The following is a 27,253-nucleotide window of genomic DNA, read 5'->3' on the forward strand; positions in this document are numbered from 1 at the left end:
ATAACCACCAAAAACTGTTTTTATTTTAACCACCGACGAAATAACCACCTAAAACTGTTTGATTTTAACCACCGTAAACTGTTTTATTGTAACCACGGAAGAAATAAGAACCAAAACCTGTTTTATTTTATCCACCGAAGAAATGACCACCAAAAAATGTTTTATGTTAACCACCGAAGAAATAACCATTAAAAATTGTTTTATCTTTATTACTGGAAAAATAACCACCAAAAATTTTTTTATTTTAACCACCAAAAAAATAACCACCTAAAACTGTTTTATGTTAACTACCCAAGTAATAACCATTAAAAATTGTTTTATTTTAATTTTTGGAAAAATAACCAGCAAAAACTGTTTTATTTTAACCAGCGAAGAAATAACCACCTAAAACTATTTTTTTTTTTTAACCACCGGAAAAATAACCACCCAAAACTGTTTTATTTTAACCACTGGAAAAATAACCAGCAAAAACTGTTTTATTTTAACCACTGAAAAGAATAGCTACCAAAAACTGTTTTATTTTGAGCACCGCAAAAATAACCACTAAAAACTGTTTTATTTTAACCACCGAACAAATAACCACCAAAAACTGTTTTATGTTAACTACCGAAGAAATAACCACTAAAAATTGTTTTATTTTAATTTTTGGAAAAATAACCAGCAAAAACTGTTTTATTTTAACCAGCGAAGAAATAACCAGCTAAAACTATTTTTTTTTTAACCACCGGAAAAATAACCACCCAAAACTGTTTTATTTTAACCACTGGAAAAATAACCACCAAAAACTGTTTTATTTTAACAACCGAAGAAATAACAACCTAAATCTATTTTATTTTAACCACCGGAAAAATAACCACCAAAAACTGTTTTATTTTAACCACCGGAAAATAACCACCAAAAACTGTTTTTATTTTAACCACCGAAGAAATAACCACCTAAAACTGTTTTGTCTTAACCACCGAAAACTGTTTTATTATAACCACGGAAGAAATAACCACCTAAAACTGTTTTATTTCAACCACCGACCTAATAACCACCAAAAACTGTTTTATTTTAACCACTGGAAAAATAACCACTAAAAACCTTTTTGATGTTAACCACCAAAGAAATAACCACTAAAAATTGTTTTATCTTAATTACTGGAAAAATAACCAGCAAAAGCTGTTTTATTTTAACCACCGAAGAAATAACCACCGAAATCTCTTTTATTTTAACAACCGAAAAAATAACCACCAAAAACTTTTTTATTTTAACCTCTGGAAAAATAACCGCGAAAAACTTTTTTATTTTAACCACTGGAAAAATAACCACCAAAAACTGTTTTATTTTAACCACGGAAGATATAACCACCTAAAACTATTTTATTTTTACCACGGGAAAAATAACCAGCAAAAACTGTTTTATTTTAACCACTGGAAAAATAACCACCAAAAACTTTTTTTATGTTAACCACCGAAGAAGTAACCACCTAAAACTGTTTTATTTTAACCACCGAAAAAATACGCAAGTAACCGCACAACGAAAATGCTGCAGGTATACGCAGGATCTATAAAAGATTTAATTAGCCAAAAACATAAATGACTCAAATTTCTGCAAGGCTGATCGGACTGCGTAGAAAACTTAACACGTCAGCGACATGGTAGAGACGAAACCTAGAATCTGTTTACTTCAGTATATAATTTAAGCTAAAGTTTGATATTCAGATCATTTTAAGAAGACCCACCATTTTACTGGGTAAGTTAAAATATCCATACCGATATTTGTTAACAAGAGGTCTATAACTAACAAAAAAAAAGATATCTTCAGAGTTATTGCTCCTTTCTTGTTTATACCGAAATTTTTGGAATATCATTGTACTACTTGATTCATTTCACTAGGAAAATACGTATTCATAAAGTATGCGGTTTATTTCCGAAACTTTCCAGTGTTTTCTAACTGGAACAACCGCTTCTCCCATGCATCTGAAATGAATTGGCATATTGGGAAACGCGAAGGATCGGCTGCTGGCAATCACTTAAAGAACAACATGGAAAGGAGCCAGATGTTATTTAAAATTTTGAAGAAATGTCAAAGCAAACTCGACTGCATGCGTCGATGCGCATGAAAGGTGACAGAACTGAATAATACCTGAAAAATTGTTCATTCGAGAGCTTAAACGAAAAGTTAACAGTCCAACATCATCCGCCAGAAGTTATTTGTCCAACTGTTTAAACAGTTTATTCTTATCGTTCTAATTTGCACCTTTTATGGCGTTTTATTATCTTAAAATTAGTCATTTAAATTACATAGCATGTCGTCTACACAAACTAATATATTTTGCCAAGCTATTAAATATGTATATATTTGTTATTGAGAATGATGTATTATTCAGTAAGTGACACAGGCATACTCGGAATAAAAAATCCGAGTGCTCCTATCAGGAGTCGAACCTATAGCTAAGACCTTCCGATTTCTAGTTCGGATGCTCTACCACTGAGCTACAGGAGACCCGTGCATCACATATATTCTATTGCTAATATGCCACACATGACATTCCCATCCTTGCTAGCAGCATACAGGATAGCTCCCACGAGTCTCCTGTAGCGCAGTGGTAGAGCATCCGAACTAGTAATCGGAAGGTCGTAGGTTCGACTCCTGATAGGAGAACTCGGATTTTTTCCCTGAGTATGCCTGTTTGACTTACTGAATAATACATCGTTCTCATTTATTCAGCAGGGTTGAAATATTCCATCACATTTATTTCATATTTGTTATTGTTTCTATGTAAAAACTCCGTTACCCGCTCACAATTGTATACTGCCGAGCGGTCGAAACGTTGTTTACTTTTAGCCCTTTATTTATATGACGAAATTCGTAAGCTACTATATTTAAAATCGTAATACTATTGCGACCAACAACATTGTTTGTTTAGGTTCCACCCAATCGTCCGCAGTCCCTTCGTGCCAGTCCCTCCTCAAGCAATCTCCTCTGTTTCACACGGGTGTTTATTGGGTTGAGCCTGACGGTGGATCCAGGGACAACGCGTTCAGGGCTTACTGTGACATGGAAACTGATGGCGGTGGCTGGACCCCGGTATTGAGCTATACATTCACTAATTACAAGAATTTCAAACAAAGTTCAAATGCAATCATCCCAAGACCAAATTGGTCAGTTAAAAAGCAAGTGGATGTCCCTGTCTCAACAACTCCACCACTGAATGAAACAGACTACAATGCCATAAACTTCTCGCTGTGGAAACAACTTGGAAGGCAGGTACTGATCAAAAGCAACATCAACAATTGGTTGCTTTTTGTCATCCGAGAACTGGAAGTTTTGTTGATTGGCAGGATGGAAGCGTCAGCTGCCAGATAGTTAAACGCGTGACTGCCATGTGTACTGGGACACCAGCGCCTTCCCAATTTACAGGCAGTCGGGGCCATGCACCGATGTTATACAGTAGAGGCTCCAGTTTGTACTACTATTTTGATGGCTACACCAGAAACAATTGGCCTACCCATGATCCTTGTGGATCGAACAAGGCAAACCAGTTAACAAATGTGGCCAATCCACACGGCAATATTTACATTCGTTAGCCAGCTGCAAAAAGAATCCCAAAGCAATGTTTTTACAGCGGTAAAGACCAGACAACTGGAACTAACATGTTAACTAAAAATAAGAATTATATTGTAGCTTGTAGGGAAGGCAGTTCACAAAACTGTTGGGCGACACAGTGCATAAAAATATAAATGACTTAGATGTACAGTTTAATACAGCTAGCCTGCAGTGCAGGGGTATTTTTGGGGCGAGCGAGTGCTCAGTAGTTTCTTTGTGGAATGCCTAGTCGCCATCCTGGATTATGACGAGAGAAGACTGGGGAGAGTAGAAAATCTGAATCCAAGATGGCGGCCCAATGAACGAATGACTGTTAATGGAGCATTTGGCCTAACGTAAATACACAAAAAAAGAGAGGAAAAATGCAGGTAGAAAAAGAAACAAAAGCTTCTGTGAGCCACCTCATGGATGAATTTGTAGTAGAGAACGAGAGGCCATAAGCATATTGTATTTGTTCACATTTTTGGTAAAGCCACTGATACTAAATCGAGTTTAAGTCTTAAATGGGCTCGCTTCGCTCTCGGCTCTTGCTGTATCCTCTCGGTGCTGACCAATTAGAGGGCTTGCTCCCAGGCTATTGCCATTGCCGTCGTAGCTTCTTTATATACTCGCTGTCATTTGTTTTAGAAACATCCCGTGTTCATATCCCAAGCCAAGTTATGTAAATGATACTGGTTACCCCCACCCTCACTCCCTCCTCCCCCCCGTTTTTTTCCTCCCTCATCCACATTCTTCTTGCAGCTTCGCCGGTCATTTTCGCCGCTCTGCTAGCCTGCGAGCAAGCTCTCTTCAGGTCAGACGCGGGAGGATAGCGCGAGCGGCGAGTGAGAGGATTGGGGCGGGGGCGGGAGAAGGGAGAACTTGCAACGATGACTGAAGAATTTTCCACCCCGGAAACAGCGGGAAACCGCAAGGATAGGTTAAATTTATCAGGAAGTGTGAAATTTGACAGCCGCTTTTGAGGCGCAAATATTTCAGTTGTTAGCCCGCTTATACAAATTAGTCAATGTTTATAATTACACAACAGCGCTTCCTGTTCCTAACACAGCTACGAAGTACAAACAAAGACAGAATAAACGTCAAAAAGCTTTTCCAGAAAGAAAAATTTATTGAAGTAATCAACTTCCTATGGGTTAGGGAGAGGAGACGGCCGGACATTTAAGTCTACCAGGTGAATTAAATTTCTACGTGCTCTCAACACGGAAAGGCGACGAAAACGAGCATTTTCCACGTCGAAACTTGAATTTTCGTTTTTGTCCTGTAGATATATGATTTGATACGATACGATAAATTACGAATTGCACAGGGCTCATAATTCCTTGAACTCGATTTAAACTGTAATACCGTCATTTATCCCCAAAAGGATGCAAAGTAGGAAAACACCGTTGACACAATTGCAAAGTTGACGTAACAGCAACGGAAGTCTAATGCGAGATATGATGCAACGTTTCCGTTCAGGAAACATGACTGTCAGATGAATTAATTAGATTTGTACGTGCTCGCAACACGGAAAAATGACGTAAATAATTATTTTCACGTTTTCATCAGGTTCAATTTAAGGAACATGGAAACTTTAATTTTCATTTTTGTCCTATAGATATGATATAATATTTTATGATGCGATACGAGTCTTATAAATTAGGAATTGATACGATCATTTATTTGCCATTTTAGGCCGTATTCGGATAATGACTCAGGGTTATAGTAAGCCTTTTTTTCTTGGCTCTGAATAAGCAAACAAAGTAATAACTTGTTAACTTGGGAGAGCAGCTATAAGCTAATCTTTACCTTTTGTTGTCGTTGGTGTTATTTTTCTTGCTTTGCGCCTCGTTGTCTTTATTAGTTTATCTATTTCTGTGATTTAGTATGTGCGTCTCAATATAGCGTAGTTCTCTTTTGCTGATCTTTGTGAAATCGACATTTAACCAAGTGTGTGTTTTCAAAATCTCATTAATAATTCATAAGCCCATCGACCTATCAAATGGTCGATAAAACATCACGTGCAGTGGTTTGAAAAGCCCGATAAAACCTCCTCCTTATTAGTATGTGGTGTTAAATTTATTTAATGTTTCTCGTATGCAATTAAATTTCCAACGTCCACAAAAGCATCATTATCATGAACTCTCTTGACACACGCTTTTCCAGGAATGTTTAGAAGCCGTTCAAATAACTCGCAGCACGTGTTTCATCGGGTCAAAAAACCACTTGGCTGCGCCTGGTGGTTTTAAATCTCGATAAAACACTGCTGCTCGTGTTTTAAACATTACGTAATGAAATGTCATATACCTGAAGAAATGAATAAATTGATTAATTATTTTATTAATTAATTAAAAAACACCAGCCTTTGGCAAGACGTACACCAAGACTGTAAATTAAAAAATGGCACATATTATACTTTCCAAAGCCGAGTGCCGGCTCTTGAAAGTAATTATTAATATTGATTCGCAGCCAAATTCAAAATTGGTTTCTCAACTGTAAATGTAAAGATTGCAAATATACTGACATGTGGCAAAAGCTACAAGTTATTAATATTAAAACAGAAAACAGGAAGGAACTGCCAAGGTTAGTAAATGCGGCTATATTTCATCAAAATTGGTCGGTCCTCAGCTATGAATACAAACTCAGGATTGTACGAACGTAGACTGGACAAACAACACAAGAAACCAAAGTAATACTTTCCTTCAACTTAAAGCTATTGATTCTGATCGCTATTAATTTGAAGATCGTTTCCACCTTTCAATTTACACGATAACTGCATATTATACATTTGCCCGCGTTGTTTTATTCCAACAGTCTGCAATTTCCATTTCCCGAGATGTCTCCTAGCAGAGCTGTTATCATAATCCTTGCTATAGCAACACTCAGTGAAGCAGATCAAGATGGAGTTTACTTTAAAATCGAGGAAAACACGTTTCGTTCGGATGAAGATGCCATTTGGAGCGGAAAAGCTGCATCTTTGCTGTCCTGTTCTCTTATGTGTGCGAGGCAAGAAACTTGTAAAAGCGCAAATTTCATGACAGATAGCCAAGCTTGTTTGTCTTACAAAGAAACAAAAGCACGGAACATCGACATGTTACTTCCACAAGAAGGATGTTTTTATATAGAAAAGGTAAACGTTTTAAACTAACGAGTTATCCAGAGAAAAAGTTACCAAAAACTTTATAGTATTTGCAAATTGCTCTTATTATTAAGGCAGGATCTTGTAAATTGATATATTATTTTTTATTTTGAATTTTTTTTAGGAGACTAATCAATAGGCCATGATAAAACTTTGGGAAAGACAACGTCCACTTCTATATTATTTAAGAGAGCTTAAACGTTTTTGGTTTTCAAAGGAATTTTATTTCCCTCAACAGATCATTTCAACAAGACCTTCCTCTTTACTGGGTAAGTTAACATATCGTTAGAGTTCTGTAGATGTTATTTGGGCGATTAGTGTTGAAAGTGTTTCAATTAAAGCTAATTTGAATCTGCCGGTTTAAAACGGTAAAAATTTGAACTTATTTAAAACTAAATTTTGGGCGACCTTCTGTAACTTACGGTTCTTATACATTTCCCACAGGTTTATTTACCTATGGCAGCATCCCTGGGGACAGGCGCAAATATTAAGTACAGTAAATTATGGAAAAATGTTTCAAACTCTGACGAAGGCAACGGAAGGTTGCCGAAAATTTGGTTTTCAAAAAGTTTTTATAAGATCAAATTTTTACTGTTTTAGATCACATTCAAAATAGCTTTAATTGAAACAAGAGTTCTGTAACTGAAAACAAAAAAATGGGGAATAGGTGGATTGCATTGCAGCCATGTCGGTGGACAAAACAAAAAAAATTTGCTCACGTTGTTTGCATAAAAATGGAGTTAACTTCCAGAGGAGAAAAAATTTATAATTCCTATCCACCAAAATGGCCGCCATGATATCACATGCGATCCTCCTATACTAAATCCCTTCTTCTGTCGCTTACATCGGAAGTTTTGGAATATGACAGTGACTGTACTATATCAGTGATTCATTACAGTAGGATACACGTATAAAATGCATCTTGATAACATGTGCGGCTTATTGCCCAAACATTCAAGTGCTTTGGCTTTCCATGGCGAACAACCGGTTTTTCCATACAGATATAACAAAATGGCATATTGGGGGAAAGCAACTGGCAATCACCCAAGAGAATACCATAGAAAAGAGCCAGACGGAATTTTAAAATCGTGAAGAAATGTCAAAACAAACTCGACTGCCTGATACTTGAAATAATTTTCATCCTGTAGCTTTGACCAAAAGTTAACAAACAGTGCGACTACGTCCGCCCGACAATATTTTTCTAACTGTTTAAACAGCTCATTGTCATCTGAATTTTTTCATTTGCGCCTTTTATAGCGTTTTATTATAACATTCTTTGTGTAGGAACCACTCAACCATCCGCGGTTGCCTCGTGCCAGTTCCTACTCAGCCAATCTCCTTCTACTCTCTCGGGTGTCTATTGGATTGATCTTGACGATGGTTCCCAGGACAATGCGTTCAAGGCTTACTGTGACATGGAAACCGATGGTGGAGGCTGGACTCTAGTATGGAGTTATACTTTCACTAATTACCAAAATTTCAGTCATGCATCAAATGCAATCATTCCAAGACCAAATTGGCAAGCAAAAAGCCGGCGAGTGGATGTCCCTGTCTCAACAACTCCACCACTGAACGAAACAGACTACAACGCCATAAACGTCTCGCTATGGAAACAACTTGGAAGACAAGTCCTGATCAAGAGCAATATCAACAATTGGTTGATTTGTCATCCGGAAGATGGAAGTTTGGTTGAATGGCAGCCTGGAAGTGTAAGCTGTCGGATCATCAAACGCGTGACCGCCACCTGTAAAGAGAAGCCGGCGCCTTCAAAAGTTGTTCGAGTTCGTGGCTATGGACCGATGTTTAAAGGCACAGCAATTTTGAATAGCTCTTACTACTATTTCGATGGCTACACCGGAGAGGACTGGCCTACCCATGATCCTTGTGGAATGGGACAGCCAAACCACTTGAAAAATGTTGCTGATCCGCATGGCAATATTTACATTCGTTAGACGGCTTCAAAATAGTTACCGAAATTGATATCCATCAAAATCTTCGTATAACTGCATTAAAAGCGTGTTGAGTTGAAATGTTGACTTGTTCAAGGACTTGTTAAAAAAGAAATTTAAAAGAATTTAAAATGAAATTTCGCAGTGTTTCTCACCGAAAAAATATCAGCTGATATTTTTACTTGGAGTAACTTCTGTCGATAATAATAGTCGGAAAGCTTTTTCATTTGAAGGTGTCTGCCATTGTACATATTTTTGTTTTTGCTGTAAGACCATGTACTGTATTTTAATTAAGGTTCTGAAACTTACAAACATGTATTCTGTAATTTATAAAAATAGGCGTGGACTTTTAGTACTGCCTTTCTTATTGGAAGTTGTTATTTGTAACTATTGCGCTTTTACATTCAATTTAAGATTTTACATCTAACTTCTGGTTGGTAATGTATAATTTTCATCGATAGAAAAATATGCATTGACATCCCAGTATGATATTTTGGCCAGACGTTTAGAACAACATAACGAATCGAAAGTTGTAGAACAAAAAACACTGTTCCATTGTTAAGTGAAGAAAGTAACGTATTACAAATTAGTATATAGACACGAGTGTTTTAGTGGAAATACACCACTCGTAAAATTCATACGAAACTACATCCGGGACCCAAGTGGCGTATTTTCCATATTCTCTCTAGTGAGGATATTGATGGCGTCATTTTCCGCTTTTTCACGGTCAATGAAAAATGGCGAACGATAGATTTGTCTATATAATAAAAAGAAAATTACACGGTGGCTTGAAGATATGAAGTTTATTTTCTCGTGTTAAAAATAATATTTTACGAAGGGGCGCGATATTGTTTTTACCACTCGAATTTCGTCCCAAATTGAAGCTTAATTATCTCAGAAAAATGCGTGGCTTCCCCTTATTTTCTTTTCGGATTTCAATAACTCTTGTGAAGACTTGATTTTCCGCTTAGTTACCGCAAAAATATCTTTGTTTTAGGAGGCACCGCCGTACGAAACCCGATTTCTCGGGACCGTCCCGAGCTGCGCAGAAGATATGCGCAGTAGCAAGTGGAGGCACCTTCCTCATCTTCGTTCCCAGAGCCTACGATCTTTTGGTCACGTTGGGGCTCTGGGGACGTGAACGCACCTTCCTTAACTAAAGGGGTGTTTACATGTGAAAACTGAAACCGGTGCGATTTTGATACCGGTGTCACAATCTGATTTCATACCGAGTCTACATGACAGGAAAACTTCATGACGACCGACGTGATTGTGACGTCATATTGGCTTGGATGTCGAAGACTACACATGCGCTACCCGCTCCAGACTCCCAGGCGAGTGATTTCATGCTGGAGCGAACAGCCGTACCGTGTTTACATGACATCGGAATGGGTTTTCGCACCGGAATGAAAGTCTCGCTCCGGTACAATGACCGGGGTGAACTCGCACCAGTATGACTCGCCCCGTTGAAATTTTGGGCTGATATCATGTAAATGAATACAGAGCCACAAGAGAGAACCGAAAAGTCAGTAAACAGGCTTCCAAGTGGGGTATAGGGTGAAGACAAAAATCAAGCTCGGAGAGGTGGGGAGGGGGGGAGAGGAACAAAATTGAATTGCGGCAAATTTCTTTGTATATCAACCTTATATCAATCTTAACTGTTCTTCACGAATTAACCATGTAAGCGAATCTAAGAATAATAGCAGTCACAAAATTAAGTGAAACAGGTCACGTGACTTAAGAAAGATCTTAAATATTTCTAAAATAAATTACTTATTCTACCATGCAAGGCACAACGACAACATAGGCATTTTATTTAAAGAATTGTCGACAAATGCTTTCACAATTATGTTGCAAGACCTTCTCCCATTTTAGAAAATGTATGTCTTGACGTCACAAAAGAAAACCGGGTCACTTGATACTAGAAAACACTTTCATACGATTGATTTAGTCAGACGTAACGTAGGGATGAACAATATGATGACATTAATTTTTCTGCGGGGGGGGGGGGGTGGGGGGTGATCCCATTGAATTGCATTGCACTGCACATACTTTCTTGCGCCACTATAAGTGTGTGCTTAGCGCACGCACACGTTGAAAACATAGGGTCAGTTATTAAAAGACAGTTAAGACGGTGTTAAACAAAACCGCGGTCTAAGTCATTTTCAATTTTGCCAATAGTCATATCTAAACATTGTCTTCTGCCAATGGTAACAAGAAGGCTTGCATCCCACACTAGAAATTATTTATCTACTTGAAATAAACCACCTATAAACACATTTGGAGGCCCACTGATTGTCTTAAGCCGCGGCCTAAGTTAGACTCTAAGCCCACTTGCTTAATAGCTATTTCTCCTAAACGAGCAACGTGACCTATCCTTTTTATCTCGTTATTTTAACTTAGCTATTATCCTTTCAGAAAAATGAAGATTAATTGCCAAAAATACGAGCTTGCCCACCAAACGTGGGCATAAAATAGTGACACTGGTAACGGCCACGCAGGAAACGTTTTGGTTCAATAATAATGTTGCTTCCCTGCTAAGAAATCTATCTTTAATTGCTGCTTATATCTGAGCTGATTTTCCAAAAGGTGGCCACAAACTCAAAGGGCCACATCTAGCAGTTACCCCTCCCCCAGCACCCACCACTGGCTGGACTTCTGCTTCAGCTACCCCTGAATACACTGGACTGTGAGAGGCTGCCTTACATTGATCTTTCATCCTAAAAGAAACCGACATGTTCTTTAGAGACCACAAAAAGAAGTTTTGACTGGAGAATGGCTGAAAAAAATTCAGGCGGGACAACATCACCAGCCAATTCATACACATCCCCCCCCTCCAGCTTTGCACTTCTGACCCTCTAATGGCATCGGTTCTCAAGGCTAGACCATGGCCTGTTTGATGGCAGAGCAGGTGACGCTTTCCCCCCCCCCCCCCCCCCCAAGTTTAATTCAGTGCAAGGCGTCGAAGTTTCTAAAGGCAGATTTCGTCTGCCTTTGAGCTGAAAACTTCAACACCTTTTGGATAATCAGCTCAGATATATGCCTCACACATTCTATGTATAACCTTTTTCCAAGTTCTCCTTAATCTATGTAATTTCTGTTGCCACCAGATATGCATGGCAAGACCTAATCAAACAGACTTCTATTTAAAAGCGAATATTGAAACCAATTATGGATGGTAGCTCATTTCTACCACAGTCTCTTTTCGAAGGAATCGCCTTTACCATGCCTCAAGTTGCCTGAACTTAGAATGTTGACTGAAACCACAGAGAAGTTACTATCTTATTCTTCTTTTAGTTTGTTTAGTTTATTTACTTATTTATTTGTTTATTTATTTATTTATTTATTTATTTATTTATTTATTTATTTATTTATTTATTTATTTATTTATTTATTTATTTATTTTTGACACCGCATAATTACATGCCTTGAGGCGTTTGACAAATGACTGGCGAGCGAAAATATTTTAAGGATTTTTGCGAATGTAAATATTGCCACGTGGATCAGCCACATGTTTCAAGTGGTTTGGCTCTCCCATTCCACAAGGATCATTAATAGGCCAATCATCTCCGGTGTAGACATCAAAATAGCAGTAAGTGGTGTTGTACCCATCGCCAGAAAAAAGTCGTGGACCATAGCCTTGACCACGAGCAAACTTGGTAGGTCCCGGATTCTCTTTACACGTGTCTGTCACGCGCTTAACAACCTGACAATTGAGTTTTCCATCCTGCCAATCAATTAAACTTCCAATTACCGGATCACAAATCAACCAATTGTTGATGTTGCTTTTAATCAGCACCTGTCTTCCAAGTTGTTTCCACAGCGAGAAGTTTATGGCGTTGTAGTCTGTTTCGTTCAATGGAGGGGTTGTTGAGACAGGGACATCCACTACTTTTTTAACAGCCCAATTCGGTCTTGGGGTGATTGCGTTTGAAACATGACTGAAATTTTGGTAATTAGTGAATGTATAACTCCATGCCAGAGTCCAGCCTCCACCATCAGTTTCCATGTCACAGTATGCCTTGAACGCGTTGTCCTGAGAACCACCGTCAGGATCGATCCAATAAACACCCGAAGGAGATTGGTTGGGAAGGGATAGGCAGGAGGGAACCGCGGACGATTGAGTGTTGCCTACAGAAAGAATGTTGTTATTCGCCAAAAAAATAATTTTCATTTTAATCTAGAAGGCTAGGAATGATCTGTACTATCAGATGACTGTGAAACGGACATTAATATTCATAACAAGTTGACAGAAAACAAGTGTAGGAACTTGGTTTAGGACATAACGCCAATTCTGACCTCAGAAATATTTAAAGGGGAAGTATCACGGGAATTGGGCGACATATCAAATACTCCAAAAGGTTTTTTTTTTTATCACCAGAAACCTTAAAGTTTTGCTCATATTTGTTGAAACTTATCACCCCAGTCTCTTAAGACTATCGATGGATGTCTCTGGCCACAGATGAGCGGGTTTATATGGACTGCAACTTGAAAAAACAATAGGCTAACTGTTTCAAGCTCTCGCGTTTTCATTTCCAAAATGCAACAGAGGAGGTCATATGTTATTCCTTTCAAGAATTCATTTGATTTCTTTTTCTTGATGTTTAGAATTATTTTGTAACTAAGTGAATGTGTTGTCGCACCATTTTAACGACAAAAGCTCAAAATCCCCATGATACTTCCCCTTTAAAGCAGCATATGGACATACACAGATTATGTATATATCAGAGGAGCGTTTTCAATATCATGGAACAACCAGTTGGTCCTGTGGAAAATCAAACGGAACAAGTATGTCTAGTATGCTGTATATTTTTTGTGTTGCTGCATTTGTTTGAACTAAATCTTAGTATTTTGAGTTGAAGAATTCTAACTTGTTCACAAGTATCGGTCAGGATATATTAACTTACCCAGAAATGTGGAAGATCTTTCCGAGATGATCTGTTGAGGGACGAAATATAGAATACTTGTTGAGCGTAAGGTATTCACGAACGAGTTGGTAAGGTATCAGAAATCGAACGAGTGGGATTTCTTATACAAACCAACAAGTACATTAATGCTGAACAAAGCACTTTCCATGCTGTATTCTGGGATGGTGGTGGTAAAGGGGGGGGGGGGGGGGGAGGCAGGGGATGCGGTTGTCCCTCAAGAAAGTTTCAAACGGGGAGGCTCTGTCACGAGATCCAAACCCCTGCACTTTTATAAACCATTTTTGACATAACACTTTACCCTTTCAAAATGGTCCCCCTTTCACCTGCCTAGTCTGTTCGAGATATTTTGAAAGAGGCATTGCCATGGCTATTTTGCTGTATTTTGGTCAAATCTGGTCAAATATTTGACTTAAACGTTTTTGCCAACATGAAATTGTTCTTAAAACACAGGAAAGAAAATATTTAGGGATGTCTCCAAAAAAAAATTACTTATAATCAGTTTTTAGCGACTTCTATATAACACATACAAGAAGAACTTGAAAAAATTGACGGTTGTAATCCATTTCCATCCAAGCCATCCCCAGTTACTTGTTTTACCAAACATACTAAAATAATTATTTTAACTGTTTTAAAAAAACTGAGTAATACAGGAAGAAACCGGGACTACACGTAATTGTATTATTTTTTTAAGAATTAGAGTCAATCCAGTGCACTCAATATTACAAACCACCTGTCATGAATTGTTTCTAGTTTTGTTAGTTTTTTTTCTCTGTTTGAGCCAGCAGCTGAGCTAGTTAAGATTCCTCTAGTTTGAGCTATTCTCTTGTTTCGTTTCTCTAGCTAAGCTGGTCTAAAAAGCGTACCTTTTCTAAAAACAGAATCCTTGTCGCGTTAGCATGTCAATATTCCTTCCGTGATCTGTCGTAACAGTTATGGCAGATCTAGAGCAAATACTACCGAACTTGTCTTCGTTTTTTCTCTGTTTTTACTTAAAAGTAAGTTAAAGGTTAATTTCTCAGTTTTAGCATAAGTTGCTGGTTGGTATATATCTTATGAAGCTTCAGTTTGTTTAAGAAGTTTACCTTTTCTACATAGAAGGATCCTTCCTGTGGTAGCATCTTGTTAATATTCCTTGTCATTGTTTCGCTGTAAGACAAACAAGCTCCGCTTTCTGTCATGAAATTTGCACTCGCACACATCAGAGAACAGGACAACAAAGATGCAGCTTTTCCGCTTCAAATGGCATTTTCGTGAGAGACAAACGTGTTTTCTTCGATTTTAAAGTAAACACCATCTTGCACTACTTGAATTGTTTTGACGGCAAGGATCATGATAACAGCTTTGATAGGAGACATCTCAGTGGCGAAATGGAACAAACAGATGTTATAAGAACACAAACGAAATGTAAAATATACAGAACACGTTCTAAAATCTCAAACGATATTCTAAAACTTCGTTTTCGACACAATTTGATCAGTTTCCACAAAATTAGCACCTTTTTGCAATTGAAGATGGCAAGAAATTCAAAAAATTTAGAAACAAAAATTAATGTCACAACTTAAAGGAACTCTTACAAAATGGCCATGGAAATTCCCAACGTCAACTTATACAAGCACAAAATGCTCGTGGCAATTTCCAACATGAATTTTTACAAGGACAAAATAGCCATGAAAATTTCCAACGTCAATTTTTTTCAAGCACAAAAAAGCTACAGCAACTCAAACGCCAATTTTTACAAGCACAAAATGGCCGTGGCAATTTCCAACGTCAATTTTTACAAGCACAAAATGGCCGTTGCAATTTCAAACGTCAAATTTTACAAGCACAAAACGGCCGTGGAAATTTCCAACGTCAATTTTTTTCAAGCACAAAATAGCTACAGCAACTCAAACGCCAATTTTTACAAGCACAAAATGGTCGTGGCAATTTCCAACGTCAATTTTTACAAGGACAAAATGGCCATGGAACTTGAAACGCAAATTTTTACAAGCACAAAATGGCCGCGGCCATCTCCAACGTCAATTTTTACAAGCACGAAATCACCGTGGGAATTTCAAAGGCAAATTTTTAACAAGCACAAAAAGGCCACGGCAATCTCCAACGTCAATTTTTACAAGCACAAAATGACCGTTGCAATTTCAAACGTCAAATGTTACAAGCACAAAATGGTCAGGACAATTTCCAACGTCAATTTTTACAAGAACATCGATTCACCGGACGAAAAGCCAAATTTAATATTTTGTCGGTTCAATACGGATTGGCACATATCCTGACGTACGGCAAAAAACCACCAGTTTTAAATACACATGCCAGCTAAAAAAAAACGTCAATGTAAATTAAAAATGTCTCATCAAAATTTGTCTGTGCCATTGTGAACTGTTAGTTTGTACATAATTGCTGAGAGCGAACGTGGCACACCAGAATTAACAACAACAAGTTTAAGCTAAGTTACAGTGTACAATTCTGATCGCTGTAAGTTTGAAGATCGTTTGCATGAAAACTATTTAGTTTACATTTCGTGTGTGCTGTTATTAATAACATTTGTATTTTCCATTTCGTCAGATGTATCCTAGCAAAGCTGTTATCATGGTCCTTGCCTTCACAACAATTTAAGCAGAGCAAGATGGGGTTTACTTTAAAATCGAAGAAAACACGTTTGTCCCTCACGAAAATGCCGTTTGGAGCGGAAAAGCTGCATCTTTGTTGTCCTGTTCTTTGATGTGTGCGAGGCAAGAAATGTGTAAAAGCGCAAATTTCATTTCTGACAGCGAAGCTTGTTTGTCTTATAAAAAAACAAGATCAAGGAACATCGACGTGTTCCTTCCACAAGAAGGATCTTTTTATATCGCAAAGGCAAGTTTTTTTTAACTAGTTTAACCTTTTTTTAGATAAACGAACCAGAGACTAGCTAAAATAGAGAAATTAACCTTTAACTTACTTAAAAAAGGAAAAGACGTAAAAAAAAGTCGGCAGCATTTGCTCTGGTCCTCCCTTAATTACTGCAACAGATTGAAGGAAATGAACACAACCTAACAAAGCTGCATTTTAATCACATGTAACCGGTTACCTCCTGCAATACTCAGTTGAAAAAAAAAAACAGTTATATTTTGTTTTATTTGATACAACGAACACCTGGCTGGCATAAAACTTCAAGAAAGACCTCGACGCGTGTTACGGAGAAGCTTCGGCAACTTTCGGCTCTGATCGTATTGGCGTCGGTTTTTACTTCTTTATTATTAAGGTTTAGCATTCCGTGGCATTACTCGCTTTAATTTTCCTCTCTCAACAGATCATCTCAGCAAGATCATTACCGGGTAAGTTGTTAAACAAGGTTAAAACGATGCTGAACGATGTTTGTTAACAAGTTAGAGTTCTGGGTAGAAAATCAAATGAAATGATCATTCCCATTGGAAAATTTTCTGAAAAATAAAGAAATATGTTTGCCTTCAGAAGTATTCCTCTTTTCTCGTTTATACCGGAATTTTTGGAATGTCATTTGCTTCATGACACTTAGACTAGCATGCTTCTTTTATTATTGAAGATTCCATTTTTGTTCTCTTAAAATCTTCAATAATAAAAGTAATAATAACATTGACCTCTCCATGTTTCGAGGAAAATATGTATTTTTTGGTGTGATGTTTTTTATATAGTTGATATTTGAAAAAAGTTTTTATTATTATTTTTAAAAATTCTTTTTATTATTTTTATTATTGTTATTGTTATTATTATTATTATTATTATTATTATTATTATTGTAGTTGTTATTGTAAGTTATTGTTTTTATTCATACTATTATTATCGTCATCATCATTATTATTATTATTATTATTATTATTATTATTATTATTATTATTATTATTATTATTTTATTACTCTTAAGTTGTCATAGATGTCCCTCTCAGGATTTAACTGAACAATATAATTGAGGAGATGGTTGACATTTTTAGACTACTGACCATTATTGCGACTAACGACATGCTTTGTGTAGGTACCGCTCAATCGAACGCAGTCTCCTCGTGCCAGTTCCTCCTCAGCCAATCCCCTTTTACTCCCTCTGGTGTTTATTGGATTGATCCTGACGATGGTTCCCACGACAACGCGTTCAAGGCCTACTGTGACATGGAAACCGATGGTGGAGGCTGGACTCTAGTATGGAGTTATACTTTCACTAATTACCTAAATTTCAGTCATGCATCAAACGCAATCACCCCAAGGCCAAATTGGCCAGTTAAAAAGAAACTGGATGTCTCTGTCTCAACAACTCCACCACTGAACGAAACAGACTACAATGCCATAAACTTCACCCTGTGGAAACAACTTGGCAGACAGGTCCTTATCAAAAGCAATATTAACAATTGGTTGGTTTGTCATCCGGTAAACGGAAGTCTGGTTGATTGGCAATTTGGAAAAGTCAATTGTCAGGTCATCAGGCGCGTAACAGCCACGTGTAATGGGACGTCGGGGCCTTCCAGGTTTGTTCGGATTCGAGGCTATGGGCCACGGTTTTATTCCAGCGCTTGGGACAGCCCTTACTACTATTTGGATGGTAACACCGGAGAGGACTGGCCTACCCATGATCCTTGTGGAATGGGACAGCCAAACCACCTGAAACATGTTGCTGATCCGCATGGCAATATTTACATTCGTTAACAATTATAGACAGCAGCAAGACTGATCTTTACGGTATTCGGTTTGGACAACAAACCTTCAAGGACTACAAGAATAAAATGAGAAAATACGTTGCGGGACCGTTATACATTAAACTTTAAAAACGTAAAGTAAATGAATACGATAGGTTCGTTTGCCGTTATTTCTGAGTGAAATGCCTGTAAATCCCTTTATCTAAGTGTACAACAAAGTTTGGTGAACAATTTATTGGATAACCACGAACTGGAATGTACGAATATTCTTCATCTGTCTGACTGTTGAATGATGTACATGTACAGAAAACCGACTTTACTACAGTCGTTAACCAGTGCTGGGATGAAAACTTCTGTTTATCCCAGAACTGCTTCACCCAAACAAAAAATGCGTGTGTACAATATATGCGACCAAGATGACAATAAAACTGCCGATTAGTGCCTCTGGCCAGAGACAGAGTAGGTCAGAATGGATTGAAACTTCAAAAAAGTTAGCATTTCCCAAAATGCGCTAGAACAGGTAACGAGTTGTTCCTTTCAAGAATTGAGTTGTTTTCTTTCCTCTCGTTTTGTTCTAGGATTATTTTGTAGCTATGTGAAGGTCTTGTTTCACCATTTTTAACAAAAGATGTCAAAAACTCCATGACACTTCCCCTTTAAGCAGGTTAAATCTCTTTAAAGCATTCGTAATGTAAATATTATTCATGTATCGAAAAATTTTCAGAACAGTGTACATTGTCGTTGCGAACGGTGTAAGTCGCCCCAAGACATACACAATAAAATTCACCAAAAGTTGTTTGTGTAAAAGGAGAATTTTAAGTTATGAGCTGATGGCTCACTCTAAAGGGGGGTTCAAAAAAGTGTACAGTTCCGGCAAAAAAAAATCCATACCCACCCCATGGAAGGTCATCAGAAATTCCTAGGGGGAGGGGGGTCCAGAACAAAAAATCTGGCTTGTGGGGAGTATGGATATCTTCTGGAACTGCACAATTTTTGAAGGATGTATGTCTCTACCTACTAAGCATTAATAACTAATTGAAGATGAAAATTTGGCCAGGAGGAGAAGCATGTGAGTACACAAGATTAGGGCATTTGGATTGCTATTTGGTGTTGTGGGATAAAGAAGCCAATCTTCAAAAGTTCAATGTGCAAGGTAGGGGAGGTAAGGATGTTGAAGTTGCGAATTGGTCAGTACACTACACCACATAAATTAAGGCTTAGCCTTTACTTAGGGTTCGTACTTTTTAGAGCTTTTGAAATTCCATGACTTTCCATGACCTTTTCCGTGACTTCTCCAAGTTTTCCATGACCTACATTTGACCATTTTCTTGGAAATCATCTTTCATTTTAGGTATGTTTTTACCATTTTCTTCGCAAAAAAAAAACCCAATTTATTTTGTGCATGTACTTTTTAATTACAAAAGTCATTTTCCATGACTTTCCATGACCCACACCAAAATTTCATGACTTTCCAGGCCTGGAAAATGAAATCCTAAAATTCCATGACTTTCCAGGTTTTCCATGGCCCATACGAACCCTGTTAATGCTACCAGGAGCAAACCATTGATCACCTATCTTCATAAAACAAACCTTTCATTTCAAATCTTGGTCCTACTTCTGATAATTCAATATGACCATCTACTATTCTTATACATGTGATGTCTAAAGGAAAATACAAATACCCATAAATGAACTTGTCAAATTATGGAAAGATAAGCTACAGCGCACCTTACATGATGTACATTAATGAAAATCTTAGAGCATTACTTAAGTTAAACTGGGACTTGCATTGCATCCTTTCCCTACCAAAATAAACCTAAAATTCGACACAGGCCCTTTATACAGTGTACCTCCAGCCCCTCATTATCATCGAGACCATGAGCTCCATGGAAATTGACTTTTACAATTTTAAGAGATGCATACTTTTTGGAATATGGAAAGCAAAATTGTCCTATCTGGCAGTCCTGATCAAAATATAACTGCATTTATTTGACAACCACCAATTGCAGCATGTAAAGTCTAGCCATAGTGCATGTAATGGAAACTCCAAGTACAGTTTCGAATGCACACTTTAATACTTTAACGCGATTCACTGGAACAAATGTAACAAAAGAAAAATACAGAATTAATAAAGGCGAACAGAAAAAGTGAACGTCCAGCAGCCGAAGAAATTACGAAAAAAAAACTGTTTATTTTAACCACCGAAAAAATAACCACCAAAAACTGTTTTATTTTAACCACCGAAAAAATAACCACCAAAAACTGTTTATTTTAACCACTGGAAAAATAACCACCAAAAACTGTTTTATTTTAACCACCGAAAAAATAACCACCAAACTGTTTTATTTTAACCTCCGAAAAAATAAGCAAGGAACCGCACAACTAAAATGCTGCAGGTATACGCAGGATCTATTGGCACATTGGCACATTGGGAAACGCAAAGGATCGGCTGTTGGCAATCACTTAAAGAACAACATGGAAAGGAGCCAGATGTCATTTAAAAATTTGAGGAAATGTCAAAACAAACTCGACTGCATGCGTCGATGCGCATGAAAGGTGAGTCACGGAACTGAATAATACCAAAAAAATTGTTCATTCGAGAGCTTAAACCAAAAATTAACAGTCCAACATCATCCGCCCGAGGTTATTTGTCCAACAGTTTAAACAGTTTATTCTTATCGTTCTAATTTGCACCTTTAATGGCGTTTTATTTTCTTAAAATTAGTCATTTAAATTACATAGCATGTCGTCTAAACAAACTAATTTATTTTGCTAAGCAAAGGCTACAAGTTATTAATATTAAAACAGAAAACAGGAAAGAAATGCCAAGGTTAGTAAATGCTGCTATATTTCAACAAAATTGGTCGGTCGTCAGCTGTGAATACAAACTCAGGATTGTACGAACGTAGACTGGACAAACAACACCTGAAACCAAAGTGATACTTTCCTTCAACTCAAAGCTATTGATTCTGATCGCTATTAATTTGAAGATCGCTTCCACCTTTCAATTTACACGATAACTGCCGTAGATACTAAAACAAGGAATGTCCTAAAATGATCTAAAATGATCTAAAATGACCTAAAATGATCTAAAATGATCTAAAATGACCTAAAACGACCTAAAATGATCTAAAATGACCTAAAATGATCTAAAATGAATCTAAAATGATCTAAAATGACCTATAATGGTCTAAAATGATCTAAAATAATTTTTTTTTTTTTATTTTATAACAAAGACTAGTGAGCAGCACAACAGAAGACTTCTTGTAGTTTATTTCCGACGCGTTTCGTCTCTATCGGGGACTTGTTCAGGGAATGGAGACCTTAAGTTTGAGGTTTGGCCATCTTACCGCAAACGCCAAACCGCGGTTTGCGGTTAGCGGTTTCACGTTAGCCGTCTGCCCATATTTGGGACTTCAGATCCACGGGTGATAGCACTGGTGAATTATGAGAAATTAGTACAAAAACAAGATGGCTGCTGCTTGAAGGTAAGATGTGAATTTTGATGTGTTTGTTGGATTTTATTGATTAATGAGAGCAGAACACTAAATCACGGGACGTTATGCAGCTGAATAATAGCAGTTCTGAAGGCTCGTCTTCGAGCGATGAAGATCTCGATTTCTTATTTCTAGTATGCATTCACATATCATCAGAAATCTGCTTTTATTTTATTTTGTTTATCGTAGTTTAACCACAAAGTAATCCGACTGGCAAAAAAAGTTCCAGCAACAAATAGCCGGCTGCCATGTTTGTTTTCAATTCATTCGTTCGTTCACTTCTATTTTAGCTGAGAAATCGTCTTCAAAATTACGTTTCTATGAAAAAGAACTCGATAATTAATAAGCGAAATAGTTCAAAAAGTAGTATTTCCTCTCAAACGTGGAATTGTGATGTTTTAGGGTGCAAAAAAACTTGCGGTAAATCACTTACCTCTAGAGTGTGGTCTTGTCGTACAAACGTGAACCTCAAACCGCAAACCTGACGGTAAGGCACTTGTCACATGACTCCTTGACGTTCGCGGTTCGCGGGAAATGCTGAAAAACCCCGATCTTAAGGTCTCTATATTTACTGTATCACAACCGCCGATTTGATTGATGTAAAGTGCCTAGTTTTTCCCCAGCAACGTGGTTTTGATTGGTGCGAAGTTCCAAGTTTCGCTCAGCAACGTGGTTTTGATTGGTACGAAGTGCCAGTTTTTCCCCAGCAACGCGGTTTTGATTGGTACGAAGCGAAGTTCTATGTTTCGCCCAGCAACGCGGTTTTGATTGATGTAGCTATTTTATATGGAACTGACAGAGAGTTATCTTTTATTCCACCCTGCTAGCAGAGCCTTTCTTTTGCTTGCTCGATTTTTGTTCGCAGGGTGCTTTTATTCATGACTTGTTAACTGCGTGTTTATTTAAGGAAATTGATGCACAGATATGCCTTTACATTGCTTACAAAAGCGTTTTATCAGTAAGGCCCCAATTGAACAGTTTTATATACGTTTTATCAGTGTTTACACAAGAATTTAGCCTTGTCGTGTGGCTTTTAATGTGCGACCGGAAAACGAACCCGAAAAAAATTGGTCAGTGCCGATATTTTTAAGTCTTTCGGACCTACCAAAAAAAAAAGGATTAGCTCTAGTGCGGTTTGTTTACGCAACTTTGTCATCGAATCGGCTTACGTGCAACCATCGGCACTTTTCGAGTCTTCTTCGGTCTTTCCGGCAGTTCACAGCAGCTTCCTGATATCAGCCTTTACTTTGGTAAGCACTCAGTTCTGCAATTATCTTGGTTTCACTTCATTTAGATCATTTTAGAATATTTCAGATTTATTTTAGATTATTTTAGGTCATTTTAGATCATTTTAGATTCATTTTAGGTCATTTTGGATCATTTAAGGTCATTTTAGATCATTTTAGGTCATTTCTTGTTTTAGTAACTACGGATAACTGCATATTATACATTTGCCCGAGTTGTTTTATTCCAACAGTCTGTAATTTCCATTTCGCCAGATGTCTCCTAGCAAAGCTGTTATCATAGTCCTTGCTATTGCAACACTCAGTGAAGCAGATCAAGATGGAGTTTACTTTAAAATCGAAGAAAACACGTTTCGTTCGGATGAAGATGCCAGTTGGGGCGGAAAAGCTGCATCTTTGATGTCCTGTTCTCTAATTTGTGCGAGGCAAGAAACTTGTAAAAGCGCAAATTTCATGACAGATAGCCAAGCTTGTTCGTCTTACAAAGAAACAAGAGCAAGGAACGTCGACATGTTACTACCACAAGAAGGATCCTTTTATATAGAAAAGGTAAAGTTTTTAAACTAACGAGTTATCCAGAGAAAAAGGTACCAAAAACTCTATAGTATTTGTAAATTACTGAAATTCTTAAGGTAGGATCTTGTAAATAGATATATTTTTTATTTTGATTTTTTTTATGAAACTAATCAATAGGCGGTGATAAAACTTTAGGAAAGACGACGTTCACTTCTATATGTAAGAGAGCTTAAACGTTTTTGGTTTTCAAAGGAATTAATTTGTTCCTTCAACAGATCATTTCAACAAGATCGTCCACTTTACTGGGTAAGTTAACATATCCTTAGAGTTCTGTAGATGTTATTTGAACGATCAGTGTTGAACGTGTTTGAATAAAAGCTATTTTGAATCTCATCTAAAACGGTGAAAATTTGAACTTATTAAAAACTAAATTTTGGGCGACATTCTGTAACTAACGGTTCTTATACATTTCCCACAGGTTTATTTACCTATGTCAGCATCCCCGGGGACAGGCGGCAAATAATAACCGTAAATTATGCAAAATGTTTCAACTGACTCTGACGAAGGCAACGGAAGGTTGCCGAAAATTTATTTTTTTTTTAATTTTTACCGTTTTAAATCATATTCAAAATAGTTTTAATTGAAACAAGAGTTCTGGAACTGAAAACAAAAATGGGGAATAGGTGGAATGCATTGCTGCCATGTTGGTGGACAAAACAAAAGAAATTTGCTTACATAGTTTGCATAAAAATGGAAGTTAACTCCAAGGGGGGAAAAATTTTATAGTTCCTATCCACCAACATGGCCGCCATGATATCACATGCGATCTTCTATACTTTATTCTTCCTTCTGTCGCTTATATCGGAAGTTTTGGAATATGACAGTGACTGTACTATAGCAGTGATTCATTACAGTAAAAAGCACGTATAAAATGCGTCTTGGTGACATATGCGGTTTATTGATCAAACATTAAAGTACTTTGGCTTTCCAAGGGGAACAGCTGGTTTTCCCATACAAATAGAACAAAATGGCACTGATTGGGGAAAGCAACTGGCAATCACCCAAGAGAATACCAGAGAAAGGAGCCAGACGGAGTTGTTCGAAAGCCGATTAATGCTAATCCACGATTAAAAGTTAACCGAGGTTTTCATCTTGCTCATTAAAAATGATTTTAAAGGCTCACTTTTAGCTGATGATAAAGAAACGTCTAAGGAAAAACTAAAGGAAAAAAATCTTTTTGGACGAATCCTCACGGATTAGAAAATATACTCGACTTAAAGTTCACGTTAACCCAAGATTAGCTTAATCGGGCTTTGAACAACTGGCCCAGAAGAAATGTCAAAACAAACTCGACTGCCTGATACTTGAAATAATTTTCATGAGGTAGCTTTGACCAAAAGTTAGCAAACAGTGCGACTACATCCGCCCGAAATTATTTTTTCTAACTGTTTAAACAGCTCATTGTCATCTGATTCTTTTCATTTGCGCCCTTGTGTAGGAACCACTCAATCGTCCGCGGTTTCCTCGTGCCAGTACCTACTCAGCCAGTCTCCTTCTACTCCCTCTGGTGTTTATTGGATCGATCCTGACGATAGTTCCCAGGACAACGCGTTCAAGGCTTACTGTGACATGAAAACCGATGGTGGAGGCTGGACTCTAGTATGGAGTTATACTTTCTCTAATTACCAAAATTTCAGTCATGCATCAAATGCAATCACCCCAAGACCAAATTGGCGAGCAAAAAAGCAAGTGGATGTCCGTGTCTCAACAACCCCTCCTCTGAACAAAACAGACTACAATGCCATAGAATTCTCCCTGTGGAAACAACTTGGCAGACAAGTCCTTATCAAGAGCAATATCAACAATTGGTTGATTTGTCATCCGGGAGATGGAAGTTTGGTTGATTGGCAACCTGGAAGTGTAAGCTGTCGTATCATCAAACGCGTGACCGCCACCTGTAAAGAGAAGCCGGCGCCTTCAAAAGTTGTTCGAGTTCGTGGCTATGGACCAATGTTTAAAAGCACGCGCATTTTGAATAGCTCTTACTACTATTTCGATGGCTACACCGGAGAGGACTGGCCTACCCATGATCCTTGTGGAATGGGACAGCCAAACCACTTGAAAAATGTTGCTGATCCGCATGGCAATATTTACATTCGTTAGACGGCTTCAAAATAGTTACCGAAATTGATACCCATCAAAATCTTCGAATAACCGCATTAAAAGCGTGTTGAGTTGAAATGTTGACTTGTTTAAGGACTTGTTAAAAAAGAAATTTAAAAGAATTTAAAATGAAATTCCGCAGTGTTTCTCACCCAAAAAATATCAGCTGATATTTTTACTTGGAGTAACTTGAGTCGATAATGATAGTCGGAAAGCTTTTTCATTTGAAGATGTCTGCCATTGTACACATTTTTGTTTTTGCTGTAAGACCATGTACTGTATTTTAATTATGGTTCTGAAACTTGCAAACATGTACTCTGTAATTTATAAAAATAGGCGTGGACTTTTACTACTGCCTTTCTTAATGGAAGTTGTTGTTTGTAACTATTGCGCTTTCACATTCAATTTAAGATTTTACATCTAACTTCTGGTTGATAATCTATAATTTTTATAGAAAGAAAATATTCATTGACAGTTTTATATTTCTCCCATTATCTTATTTTGGCCAGACGTTTAGAAGAACATAACGAATCGAAAGTTGTAAAACAAAAAAAAAACACTGTTCCATTGTTAAGGGGGGACTTAAACTAAATTTGAATGAAATTTGAAGTGGTTTTAAGAATGGATAGAAGAAAGAAAATGAGTTTTGGAACACTAACAGACAGTTGATACCCACGCAAGAGCACCCCAGGTTGCTAGTGGACTAACTTGCTATCCGTCTATTAATTATTAACTACAACGTCTTATTTTAAAACTTCACTAATTCTTTAATATTTCTTATTTCTCTTAATTTAACCAATCCTTCTAGAAAAACTACCTCCTCCCAAATATACCCAAAAATCACCCCAAAATTCACAAAACACCCCACAACATAGATTTACGGGATAAACATAGAGTTTTTGGATCGCTTGAAACGTGAACGAGATATTTCCATTAAAGCCATGTAAAGTGCGGTAAAATGGCGTTTACGTCAAGTCCCCCGTTAAGTGAAGAAAGTAACGTCTTACAAATTAGTATATAGACACGAATGTTTTACTGGAAATACACCACTCGTAAAATTCATACCAAACTACATCCGGGACCCGAGTGACGTATTTTCCATATTCTCTCTAGTGAGGATATTGACGGCGTCATTTCCCGCTGTTCACGGTTGGCGAAGCATGGCGAACGATAGATTTATCATAAAAAAGAAAATTACACAGTGGCTTAAAGATATGAATTTTATTTTCTCGTGTTAAAAATAATATTTTACGAAGGGGCGCGATATTGTTTTTACCACTCGAAATAAATTTCATATCTTCGGGCCGCCGTGTAATATCCTCTATTTCTGTTACCAACCAATCATCTGAAGGCTTACGTTAGCCTACATTAACAGTTGATGAGAGTTCGACAGTAGGTTGTCAATCAAACTTCAGCGCGAGAAGTTCTCATTTAGAGATTCTCAACAACAACAACAACAACAACAACAACAACAGGCTTTATTTGCATAACTATAACAAATACAGTATTGCAAAAGCTATTCATAACTAATTATTGATTCGTTAACTAATTCTTAAGATAACTTAAAAAAAAATAAAGTTACTGAAGTAAACTGAGCTCAGTATGGT

The 27,253-nt window shown here is 37.3% G+C and overlaps 5 protein-coding genes and 1 pseudogene across 6 annotated transcripts in view; 4 read left to right on the forward strand and 2 right to left on the reverse strand.

The window, feature by feature from the left end:
* Positions 1–3,597, forward strand: part of LOC146459030 (uncharacterized) — a 61,598-nt pseudogene extending 58,001 nt beyond the window's left edge.
* LOC146459026 (uncharacterized) overlaps positions 1–25,658 on the forward strand; it is a 202,537-nt gene extending 176,879 nt beyond the window's left edge. Inside the window, exons 1-3 of one of the 2 annotated variants that reach the window (XM_085089866.1) lie at positions 23,161–23,516; positions 23,759–23,789; positions 24,982–25,658. In XM_085089866.1, the coding sequence (XP_084945992.1) occupies positions 23,223–23,516; positions 23,759–23,789; positions 24,982–25,646 (990 nt within the window). In that variant the 5' untranslated portion in view covers positions 23,161–23,222 and the 3' untranslated portion in view covers positions 25,647–25,658. Of the gene's footprint in view, positions 1–23,160; positions 23,517–23,758; positions 23,790–24,981 lie in introns of those variants that run through there. The other variant, XM_085089867.1, reaches the window with a different exon arrangement.
* Positions 1–27,253, reverse strand: part of LOC146459020 (uncharacterized) — a 274,511-nt gene that overhangs the window by 222,475 nt on the left and 24,783 nt on the right. The window lies entirely within an intron of this gene.
* Positions 5,823–9,131, forward strand: LOC146459031 (uncharacterized). The gene is made up of 3 exons (XM_085089797.1): positions 5,823–6,700; positions 6,948–6,978; positions 7,994–9,131. The coding sequence occupies exons 1-3, from the start codon at positions 6,407–6,409 to the stop codon at positions 8,659–8,661; spliced, it is 993 nt and encodes a 330-aa protein (XP_084945923.1). The 5' UTR covers positions 5,823–6,406; the 3' UTR covers positions 8,662–9,131.
* On the reverse strand, positions 12,116–14,794 carry LOC146459032 (uncharacterized). The gene is made up of 3 exons (XM_085089870.1): positions 14,669–14,794; positions 13,571–13,596; positions 12,116–12,806 (listed from the first exon to the last, which is right to left on the reverse strand). Exons 1-3 carry the CDS (start codon positions 14,783–14,785, stop codon positions 12,125–12,127), a joined length of 825 nt encoding a protein of 274 aa, XP_084945996.1. The 5' UTR covers positions 14,786–14,794; the 3' UTR covers positions 12,116–12,124.
* LOC146459033 (uncharacterized) overlaps positions 17,562–27,253 on the forward strand; it is a 52,077-nt gene continuing 42,385 nt past the window's right edge. Inside the window, exon 1 of the mRNA XM_085089710.1 lies at positions 17,562–18,381. Within this exon, the coding sequence (XP_084945836.1) occupies positions 17,562–18,236 (675 nt within the window). The 3' untranslated portion in view covers positions 18,237–18,381. The remainder of the gene's footprint in view (positions 18,382–27,253) is intronic.

Source organism: Pavona decussata, unplaced genomic scaffold (assembly GCF_977016875.1).
Source record: "Pavona decussata unplaced genomic scaffold, jaPavDecu1.1 SCAFFOLD_223, whole genome shotgun sequence".
In the NCBI taxonomy this organism is placed as follows: Eukaryota; Metazoa; Cnidaria; class Anthozoa; order Scleractinia; family Agariciidae; genus Pavona; species Pavona decussata.

Excerpts from the sequence above, each read along its gene's own strand:
- LOC146459031 (XM_085089797.1), top strand. The coding sequence starts at position 6,407 with ATGTCTCCTAGCAGAGCTGTTATCATAATCCTTGCTATAGCAACACTC. Across the intron at positions 6,701-6,947 it reads GATGTTTTTATATAGAAAAG|ATCATTTCAACAAGACCTTC; the intron begins GTAAACGTTTTA and ends TTCCCTCAACAG. Across the intron at positions 6,979-7,993 it reads AAGACCTTCCTCTTTACTGG|GAACCACTCAACCATCCGCG; the intron begins GTAAGTTAACAT and ends TTCTTTGTGTAG.
- LOC146459032 (XM_085089870.1), bottom strand. The coding sequence starts at position 14,785 with ATGTGTGCGAGTGCAAATTTCATGACAGAAAGCGGAGCTTGTTTGTCT. Across the intron at positions 13,597-14,668 it reads GATCCTTCTATGTAGAAAAG|ATCATCTCGGAAAGATCTTC; the intron begins GTAAACTTCTTA and ends GTCCCTCAACAG. Across the intron at positions 12,807-13,570 it reads TCGGAAAGATCTTCCACATT|CAACATTCTTTCTGTAGGCA; the intron begins TCTGGGTAAGTT and ends TTTGGCGAATAA.